At 39.0% G+C, this 11,482-nt stretch overlaps 1 protein-coding gene across 1 annotated transcript; it reads left to right on the forward strand.

Annotated features, from left to right (window-relative positions):
• The first annotated feature begins 5,933 nt into the window (after positions 1 to 5,933).
• On the forward strand, positions 5,934 to 8,853 carry LOC120566520 (E3 ubiquitin-protein ligase TRIM21-like). Its single transcript, XM_039813048.1, has 2 exons — positions 5,934 to 6,100; positions 7,044 to 8,853. Exon 2 carries the CDS (start codon positions 7,046 to 7,048, stop codon positions 8,693 to 8,695), a length of 1,650 nt encoding a protein of 549 aa, XP_039668982.1. The 5' UTR covers positions 5,934 to 6,100; positions 7,044 to 7,045; the 3' UTR covers positions 8,696 to 8,853.
• The last annotated feature ends 2,629 nt before the right edge of the window (positions 8,854 to 11,482 follow it).

Here is an 11,482-nt window from a genome sequence, read left to right on the forward strand (position 1 = left end):
GGACTCTGACTGGCTGGTCTTCAGACAGCTGCGCAATGCTTGTACTCTTAAAATTAGAAAAGCCAAAGCTGATCATTTTATTTCTCAAACCACTCATAACCTCAATAACCCGTCAAAATTTTGGAAAACTATCAAAACACTAACAGAAAACAGTAAAGGCCTAGAGTTCCCCAAAAGTATTGTGATGGACTCTCTAAAAATCACTGACAAGGACAAAATGCTTGACTGTTTCAATGAACATTTCATCGCCTCAGGATTTTTATTTGATTCAGTCAATCCCCAGCATGAATATTCCTCTACAGTAGAGACTGTTGATCTAGATCCTAGTAGCCAGTCTTTTAGTTTTAGTCCTATCACTGCTTCAGAAGTAATTAAAGCCCTCAAGCACTTGGACACAACTAAATCTGCTGGTCCTGATAAACTGGATCCTTACTTTTTAAAGCTAGCAGGGAATTTTATAACCGTGCCCTTAACCAATATTTTTAATCTGTGTTTGAACACAAATGACATCCCTCCCATTTGGAAATCTGCCTTTGTGGTTCCCATGCTAAAATGTGGTGATCCCTCGATCTTAAATAACTACAGACCAATCTCCAAACTGTGTGTCCTGGTCAAGGTTCTAGAATCACTTGTTAGTGATCAGTTAAAGAATTTTTTTAATAATCATAATATTTTATCTGACTTCCAATCTGGTTTTAGAAAAGGGCATAGTACAACATCAGCAGCTCTTAAGGTTTTAAATGATTTTATTGAAGCTACGGACAACAAGCAGTGTTGTGCAGCCCTTTTTATTGACCTTTCGAAGGCATTTGATACAGTGGACCACACAGTACTTAAACAGAGGCTGTATAGGGCTGGGCTTTGTGAACAAACTGTTGGCTGGTTTGTTAACTACCTTACAGATAGAACTCAGTGTGTGCAGGCGGTGGGTAGCACTTCTCGCTACCTAAAAATAACAAAAGGTGTGCCTCAGGGGTCAGTCCTGGGGCCACTGTTATTCATCCTCTACATCAATAATATTGATCATAATGTGTCTAACGTCAAATTTCATTTTTATGCTGATGACACTGTAATGTACTGCTCAGCACCCACTGCAGACCAGGCCCTCTCTCAGCTACAACTTGCTTTCAACACGCTTCAACATAATCTCTATGATTTAAAACTTGTTTTAAATGCAGATAAAACTAAAGTCATGCTTTTTTCAAATTCAAAATTTAAATCAAATCTGCCCTCAATCCTCACTTCTCATGGTACAAAAATTGAATGTGTATCTAAGTACAGATATCTTGGTATTTTAATTGATGAATCTATTTCTTTTACCCTTCATATTGAGCAGCTAGCTAAAAGATTAAAACTTAAATTAGGGTTTTATTTCAGAATCAAATCCTGCCTCTCGTTCGAATCTAGAAAGAGGCTGGTCAATGCCACTTTTATGTCTGTATTTGACTATGGTGATGTTTTATACATGCATGCTTCCTCTAAAAGTTTACATGCACTGGACACTGTACACCATGGAGCTCTGAGGTTCATCACTGGTATGAAAGCCCTCACTCACCACTGTGATCTATATGAACGTGTTGGATGGCCTTCTTTAACAATACGGAGACTTCAACACTGGCATACTCTCATATACAAGGCTATTTTAGGTCTCCTTCCATCCTACCTTCTGACCTATATCAATGTAAACAGTACTGGGACTTACAATCTTCGTTCCCAGGATCTTTTCCTTATGTCTGTTCCTAAGGTTAGAACTGAGCTGGGGAAAAAGGCATTTAAATTTGCTGCTCCCTCTGCCTGGAACAAGTTACAGAAATCCCTGAAACTTACTAAACTGGTCTCAGTGGTCGCTTTTAAGAGGATGATGTTTGACTTGGAGGGAATGACATCTGGCTGTAGATGTTTTACCTTATGTGTTTAGTATTCTGGTTAACTCTGAGGGATTGGCTGTTTCAGTTGTTTTATGTTCTTAGTGTTTTTGTGTATTTTGTATTGGCATGTATGTGTGGTTGTACTGCTGCCTGCCTTGGCCAGGACACTCTTGAAAAAGAGATTTTTAATCTCAACGAGTTTCTTCCTGGTTAAATAAAAGTGAAATAAAAAAAAATATATATATATACATATATATATATATATATATACACATATATATATATATATATATATATATATATATATATATATATATATATATATATATATATATATATATATATATATATTTAAGAGTAAGGCCTATTACATTGCCAGAATGTTTTGTTGTCACATCGGGTAAAAAAAGTTAATGGATGTTTCTATCTTGTGTGAAAAGTGTTTTGGATAATTACTGGTCACTTTGGCCATTTTTTACTTGTTTAATGAATTCTGTAAGATGGTTTATGAGTGAAAGAAATCTGTAAATATGTGACTGTAGAATAAAAACTGTAAAATAAAGCAGTTGTTGAACACAAGGCCTGAGTAAGCAGTGATTTGAGCACTGGAGGAAATGTACAGTAAGCAGAGCTTTTTTAGCAGTGCTGTTCGTTAATAAAAACTGGTCTACACAACATGTGGACATATTCTAATTAAATCTATTGCAGATAACTAGAAAGTTCTTTCTGACTAGGAAGAATTAAATACAGATATCTGCAATAAATATCCATTCTAGGTACTAAATGTTAAAAAGGCCCCTTATACTATTTAGTTTTGACTAGTACAATCAAAGTTGTAGATATTTTGAAAAACAATTGCTACAAGTAAGAATGTTATTGTAGATATCTTTAATTACCATTCTGACTAGTTAGAATATAATTTTGACTAGGAGAAATGCTAATATAAATATCTCAAATGTAATTAAAGATAGGAGTGTGTTAGATTAAATGTTAAAACGGCCTGCCATAGCACCTAAGACATTTTTCCTGTTTTCATCTATAGTTGTTCTGCAGAGCTTCTTCTTGCGGGTAACGTCTGACAATAACAATAACTTTAGTTTTCTTTGTTGTAAGTTCACATTATTGTTTAAAGCCACATTTCAATACTGATAACAAATGTATAATCTCTCTGAAAGAGTCAAACAACAATAATTGATAAGTGCAGGGTATTCATTTAAACTCTGAACATTTCTTGAGAGCTGACAGCCTTCCTCATGTCCGAACACGTCTCCATGACTCCCTGCTACACTGCAGCAGCAACATCAGGCCTCTGTGTAGACCTCTAACTGGTGTTATCACACAGAACGACCACTAGATGATCACAACACAAAGGAATGATTAGACCAATGGCGTTTTTCCATTACATGGTACCTGCTTGACTCGCCTCTATTCTACTAACCTTTTTTGTTTTTCCATTATCATAAAAAGTCCCTGGTACCTGCCAACAGGTACATTTTTTAGTATCACCTCCATCGAGGTTCCAAGCGAGCTGAGGCGATACCAAAAGGTAACGTGAAAACCTGCAGACTACTGCTTGGTCAGAGAGAATCGTCACTAATCACTGCGTCATCATTGCTAGCAACAGACGGGGGGTGTCCTGAACAAATCTGCCATTTTTAAATAGTTTAGCCAGCAGAGTTTTTTTTTTTTTTTTTTGCTGCCTCTAGCTTCTTTTGAAAAAAAAGTGTCTTCTGGCAAACAGCCACATCCTGAGAATCAAAAACAACACACCTTCCACGTTCTGTGTGTGCGTCTCGTTAGGTCACGGCAGTTTCCTGCGGCATCGCTATGACGCCCAGCCACGCTCACCTCACGCATGAATTGGTACTAAATCTGCAATGGAAAAAGGAAGCGCCGTGGTCGAGCCGAGCCGAGTAGAGCAGAGTAGAGCTGGTACTATCAGTGGGTAAGCACCATAAGTTACTGTACTGCTGCCACGCTGACCACCAAACACTCCTGATACATGAGAGTGAACACACTGTCGGTCATGTACAGAATAATCACTCATGATGGACGAGGACACAACCAACAACCTCACATATGTTTTCCTTCAGGAGGAGACCCCATCTCCTCCATCTTCACCAGTTTATAAAGAGAAAATCTACTGGTTTCAAGAACTTTCTGGAAGTCTCGTTTTCTTGATTCTCGTCCTGGGTAACACTTTACAATAAGGTACACAAAAAAATAGGTAGTTAATGATTAGTTACTGTTTTTGAAAGGGTAGTTACCCTTTTTCAGAAGGGTAACGAATGATTGGTTACTCTTTTTCAGAAGGGTAGTTACCCTTTTTCACAAGGGTAATGAATGATTAGTTACCCTTTTTCAAAAGGGTAGTTACCCTTTTTCAGAAGGGTAACGAATGATTGGTTACCCTTTTTCAGAAGGGTAGTTGCCCTTTTTGAAAAGGGTAGTTACCCTTTTTCACAAGGGTAACGAATGATTAATTACCATTTTTAAAAAGGGTAGTCACCCTTTTTCAGAAGGGTAACGAATGATTAGTTGCCCTTTTTCAGAAGGGTAGTAATGTGACGTGTGTATGGCAGAAGAAAGAGGACCCAAATGCAGAGGGAGGCAGGCAGGCAGGAGGGAGATGGTTGAACTCAGGGATTTAATACAACAAAAAACGGCAGCACAAAGACTGGAAAACTCACATAATCACAAACTGACGGGCAAAACAAAGGCAGGAGCAAACAGACACAAACACAAGGCACAGGGAAGCTACACAAGACGATCTAACAAGAGACAGAGGGAACACAGAGGCTAAATACAAGAGGTGATGAGTAAATCAGGTGAAACACATCAGGGCGGGGCAGGACAATCAACAAAGGAGGGAAAACACAGGAAGTAAACTGGACAAGACAAGACAGAAAACAGACTATCAAAATAAAACAGGAAGCAGAACATAAACAGGGAAATGCACGACAGGAAAATACACCACTAAATACACACAGACCACAATAAACAAAACAGGATACATCAACACAACAGGGAACAGAAATATACAGAATGAATGTACAAACACAGGAAACATACAGAAATCAATAATACAGGCAACAGAAATGAACAAACAGGTGACAGAACTGTCCATAGCCATCACAAGTTACCCTTTTTCAGAAGGGTAGTTACCTTTTTTGAAAAGTGTAACTACCCTTCTGAAAAAGGGTAACTAATCATTCTTTACCCTTCTGAAAAAGTGTAACTACCCTTCTGAAAAACAGTAACTAATCATTAACTACCTATTTTTTTGTGTACCTTATTATAAAGTGTTACCGTAGAATTATCTAACATGTTGTGTTCCTCTTTTGAGAAATAAACTCAGTTGCCAGTTTATTAGGTACACCTGCTAAAACTAATGATGTCTAATACAACATACTGCAGTAAATCAAACTAATATCAATGAGGGTAGACTAAATAACAGAAACAGGTCAGAACTATAGTAACATATCTAAAACATTCTTATTTCACACATTACGTTATATCACTTCTATTACAATATAAAATACCATATTGCTGCTACAGAGGCAGATGTTTTGAAAAAAAACTTTATTTTTAATCTTCATTCATGTAAACTATGTGGATGAATGGATGAATCCAGCAAAACACTTTACATACAACATGAGAGCAAACAGGAAGTAACTCTCTTCATCTTTGATGATATTTTTAACTCTCCAATGTTACATATGCAATGTGTGAAAAGACCTATAGTTAATGTGTAAGTATATATTTTATTTCTTGATATTCTGATTGTCTTGTTGATGATACATATTATATTTGTTATACGATTTGATTGCAACGTTGCAGATGTGTGTGACGTCTCTCTCTTTGTGTCCAATAAACTATAAACTAAAGTCTTCTGGTTAAAATAAAGCTGAGGCACATTAATGTTTCAACAGACATAATAAATCATTAGTTATAGCATGACCACTGCTCCATATCAACCAGACAACATCCTGGTATTTCACAATGAGAGTGCACATGAGAGGGAGGAAACAAACACCAGAGCTGCAGTAAGAGGCGGAGCAAAACTGGAAAGAGGAGAGCTTCAACGTCACACTCCAGAAATGAAAGTGAAGTTTGTCAGAGTGTCAGCCACGCTGCAGTAGAGACAAGACTCTGTTTCTCTCTGAAAGAAAACTCAAACTGACTTCATCAGGTCTTTCTCAACAACACAGCAGAGTCTCTGCCAAACACTGGTGAGTACAGCTGGTCACATTTACACTTTCTACAACCAGGATTAACACTAAACTTCTACTCTACTCACAAAGGAAGTTCCACTCTTTTAATTACTTGTGAAATTGGTAACAATATAACTATGGCTGTTTGTCTGCAGGCCCACTATACAGTAGCCCACTTTAACAGCTTTATGGATTTTTTTTTTTTGGGCATTTCCGCCTTTAATGGATATGACAGCTACATATGAAAGGGGAAGAGAGAGGGGGAAGACATGCAGGAAATCCTCACAGGTCGGACTTCTGCATCGAGGCACAAACCTCTTTATATATGCGCCTGCTCTACCAACTGAGCTAACCCGGCCACTTCAAAACCATTCTTACCGGCAGTGTTTATTTCTTGATATTCTGATTGTCTTGTTGATGATACGTATTATATTTGTTGCATGATTTGATGCAAGGTTGCAGATGTGTGTGACGTCTCTCTCTTTGTGTCCAATAAACTATAAACTAAACTCTTCTGGTTAAAATAAAGCTGATGCACATTAACGTTTCAACACACATAATAAATCATTGGTTATAGCATGACCACTGCTCCATATGAACCAGACAACATCCTGGTATTTCACAATAACCGTGTAAGTGTAAGTTAACCAAACCACAGAGCTGCAGTAAGAAGCAGAGCAACACTGGAAAGAGGAGAGCTTCAACGTTTTTATAACAGAAGTTATAAAAAAATACTGATGTACGAATTAATAGCACGAGAAAAACGTTCCCAGTGTGTAAAGGCCTTAACTTATGTGCACAGTGTTCGATAAACCCAGAAATGTACAGCGACGATGTCCAGCAGCCCATCAGTACCCTCAACATGCAGAAGTGTGCGAGGGCCTGTTCATCACTGCTTGCAGCTTAAATTAAAACTGTATTTTGAATATAATGTTTTTCTTTTCTTTCACACCATGTTTAGATATGGCTGCTGCAAACTATCTGCCATCTGAAGATCAGGTTCTGTGCTCCATCTGTCTGGATGTGTTCACTGATCCTGTCACCATACCATGTGGTCACAACTTCTGCAAAAACTGCATCACTGAACACTGGAATATTATTGACCAGTACCTGTGTCCCTTATGTAATGAGGCCTTTTCCACCAGACCTGATTTGAGGGTCAACACTTTGTTCTCTGAGATGGTTGCTCAGTTCAGACAGTCAGCTCAACAGAAAGCCAGCAGCAGCAGCTCAGAGCAACAAGTGTCCAAACCAGGAGAAGTTCCCTGTGACGTCTGTACTAGAACCAAACTGAAGGCCCTGAAGTCCTGCCTGGTGTGTCTGGTCTCCTACTGTGAGACTCACCTGGAGCCTCATCTGACAGCTTCACGTCTGAAAAGACATCAGCTGATCGACCCTGTGGAGAACCTTGAAGGCAGGATGTGTACGGAGCACGATAGACCTCTGGAGTTGTTCTGTAAGACCGACCAGACATGTGTCTGCATGCTCTGCCCTTATTCAGACCACAAGACGCATGATGTTGTTCCTCTGAAAGAAGAATATAAAGGGAAGAAAGTTGAGTTAGGGAAGACAGAGGCTGAAATTCAGCAGATGATCCAGAAGACACGACTGAAGATTCAGGAGATCAAACACTCAGTCGACCTCAGTGAGGAAGATGCAGACAGAGAGATAGCAGAAGGTGTTCAGGTCTTCACTTCTCTGAAGGAGTCTGTTGAGAGAGGCCTGAATGAGCTCATCAACACGATCAAAGAGAAGCAGAAAACAACAGAAAAACAGGCCGGAGCTTTCATCAAAGAGCTGGAACAGGAAATCTCTGAGCTGATGAAGAGAAGCACTGAGGTGGAGCAGGTGTTACGCTCTGAAGACCACCTCCATCTTCTCCAGAGTGTCCAGTCCCTAAACATCCAACAACCTCCACCCACCAAGGACTGGACAGAGGTCAGCGTCCGTCCATCATCATATGAGGGGACTGTGGTGAAAGCTGTGGTTCAGCTGGAGGAGACGCTCAGTAAAGAGATGAAGAAGCTGCTTGCTGAGTCTGAGCTGAGGAAGGTCCAGCAGTATGCAGTGGATGTGACTCTCGATCCTGATACAGCACATTGTAAACTCATCCTGTCTGATGATGGAAAACAAGTGAATCTTGGTGATGTGAGGAAGAATCTCCCAGACAACCCAGAGAGATTTTCGAATTGTGTTCGTCTTTTAGGAAAGCAGAGTTTCTCTTCAGGCAGATTTTACTTTGAGGTTCTGGTTAAAGGAAACACTGATTGTGATTTAGGAGTGGCCAGAGAGTCAATCGACAGGAAGGGAAGCATCAAACTGAGCCCTGAGAAAGGTTACTGGACGATATGGTTGAGGAATGGAAATGAGTACTACGCTCTTGCTGACCCTCCAGTCCTTCTCTCTCTGAAGTCTCCTCTACAGAAGGTGGGGGTGTTTGTGGATTATGAGGAGGGTCTGGTCTCCTTTTATGACGTAGATGCTGCAGCTCTTATCTACTCCTTTACTGGCTGCTCCTTCACTGAGAAACTCTTCCCATTCTTCAGTCCCTATACGAATGATGGTGGTGAAAACTCTGCCCCTCTGATCATCTCTCCTGTCGGAGTAAACTAATCACTGATCTCATTTCAGGTATTGATTTATTTTCAATCAAGGTAACAAATGTACATATTCATATATTTTACATCTTATTTTCTACAGAATCTGTTTCCTGTGGTCACCAATTTACACTTTATTCCATTTATTATCATATGGTTAAATGTGCTAGCCTGACGTGGTCATACTCAGATTCTAGTCAGAATGTGAGTCTGAAACCGCTCCATTGGGCTGTGATTATGGGGTGTGTTCCAACCGAACCAGGAAAAAAAATGCCCCTGCATTCATTGGATAGACCTACAACCAATCAGAGCAATGGAACTCAACTCAACTGTCAACAGAACTCAACCTTTTATATATGTCAATGAACTCAACACTGTGTATCGTCTCCATAGCAACCACTCTTTGCACAATGCATTCGTTCTAACTCCCGACTTTTAGACTTTTTTGTAGCTGGATATATAATTTGTTGCGTGTAAATATAAATGTGGATAACGTTAGTGATAGTGACATGCTCGCTACAGTTGCATTTCTAGAGATGAATCGGCGAAGACACGTTTTATTTCTCTGATTCACGGCTTTGTTCTAGCGCCGCTGGGCGCTCCCTCTCTTCACTCATTCTCTATCTCTCTCCACCATATAACACTACCGTGCTTTGTTCTAACGCCGCTGGGTGCTCTCTCTCTTCAGTCACTCTCTATCTCGCTCCACCATATAACGCCACCAAGCTTTCAGGCAGTTATTGAGGCTCCTCCGCTGAGGATTTTAAAATGAATGCGCTGTCGATATCATCTGTAACAGACGCGATGGTGGAATCTACACATCTCAGTTCTCCAGCGGCAGCCACCTGTTGTAAACAAATTCAACCCAAGCGTTCTTTGGTGACGTGGTTGATTCTGTTACTGTTGATCATCTGTCCAACAATCTGATTGGTCCGAACAGATCCTGTTCGGACAATAATTGCTTCTCAACGGAGCAAGTCCAGACCGAACTTCCCGACCTCGAATGTTGTGGGCGGGGCTAAGTTTTATAATAAATGTCTGTGGGTTTAACAGTTTAAATAGATATTGTCCACATAACGTATGTCATGATGCATGAAATTAATGTGTTGATGAATTATGACTATAAACAAAGCAATTTCTAAATGTTTCTATATCAGAAATTTGGGTGTCTATCAACCAAAATGTCCCAAAAAATAACGTGGATGATTCCAACACTCTTCACAAGTAAAATAAATGACCAGTTCACTAATTTCTTTGAATTTGGGTGTTTTATTTCATTTCATAGCATTTGAAAAAAAAATGAAAAAAGCAGCAGAAAAAGTAACATAGTGGGTGGGAGGAGAACACGAGGGGTGTCCTTGTTTACAAAAACGTTCTATATCAGAACTCTGACAAAACAACGTTGAAAAAAGTGACAAATGTTGGAAAAAGCTACAATTTTTTTTTTTAAATGCTTAAAAAATGACCAAAAAAACATCACCAAAGGTGACAAAAACTTGTTAAAAAAAGTAACTAAAAGTGAAAAAATACATTGGAAAAAGCAACAAAAAACTTTTTTTAAAAATTGAAAAAAAAACAATTTAAAAGTGACAAAAAAATGTAATAAAATCGACAAAAATGTCGAGAAAGGTGTAGAAAAAGAACAAAATTTGAAATTTCAACCCAGAAAAACACAGAGTTGCAGGTCGACAGGAACACTAAGTGAGAAACTGAATGGGATTTTAACTTCCGGAGCCACACTGTTGCATTTTATTTTGAAAGAGCCGGAAGCTGTTGAGCGGAGCAAAGTTGACGGTGTTTGTGATGCTGAGGAGAGAGCATCCTCCGCGGCAGGTCTCCACACAGGCAGGCCGTGTGTTTAGGGACATGTGATGTCTTTATTATTGTCAGGGGCGTCGGACTAGGGGTAAAACCGATACTGATTACCAGGGCCCAAGGGGACAGAGAGCCCTTTTATTTCACCTGGATATTTTCATTTCCTAATTAAATTTCATAATGCATGTCAGATGAAATGTAAAGTTAGTGTATTGGCTGAATAACTTGGTTGACTGACTGACTACATTTTGTATACAAAAAAGACTATCTAAGGTCTCACACCCCCCCCCGCTAATGCGCCAAATGGTTTAGTCCATCTGCACGCATTTTGTTTACGTTAGCTAGATCAGTTGAGCGTCTTTTTTCCTCGTAGAAATGTCTTTCTCAAAGAAAGCCAAATCAGGCTACCAAAAAAGAAAGGTAAGACAGGAGAAGGAGAGAAAACAAAATGAGGGGAAACAATTGGTAACTGACTTCTTTTCAAAGAAAGGTGAGCACAAACTAGAAAAAACGATGGTGCTAAACTCCGTGACTGTTGGTGCTAAAAACGGACTGAGACAACCCATATAAAGAGCAGAACATACACTTTCAAATGATAATTTGGTTATACGTGTAATCTGAGGTAAAGGCTAAATAAATAAACTACACTAACAATGCTGTTTGCATACAACGTACCATTGTAATAGCCTAATTTAAAACATGTTAAATTTTAAATTAATATGCTATACTGTCTATAATTCGCAATAATAGGCTAATCAGTGTCAGGCTTGGTAGTTCATCGGTAGATACATATCATGTCAACATTACAGTTATGTCAGATTTAGTAGAAGCAGATCTTAACATTGTGAAACACATGGCCCTCAGTTTCAGAAACTAAACTAAAAACAAAATTAAAGCAAACCATGTTTAGCCATTTTCACTGAAAGGTGTTAAGTAACACTACCATCTTAGTGTGTTTTATTATATTAGGTTACAATTAGGATAAGAG

Source organism: Perca fluviatilis, chromosome 1 (genome assembly GCF_010015445.1).
Source record: "Perca fluviatilis chromosome 1, GENO_Pfluv_1.0, whole genome shotgun sequence".
Classification (NCBI taxonomy): Eukaryota; Metazoa; Chordata; class Actinopteri; order Perciformes; family Percidae; genus Perca; species Perca fluviatilis.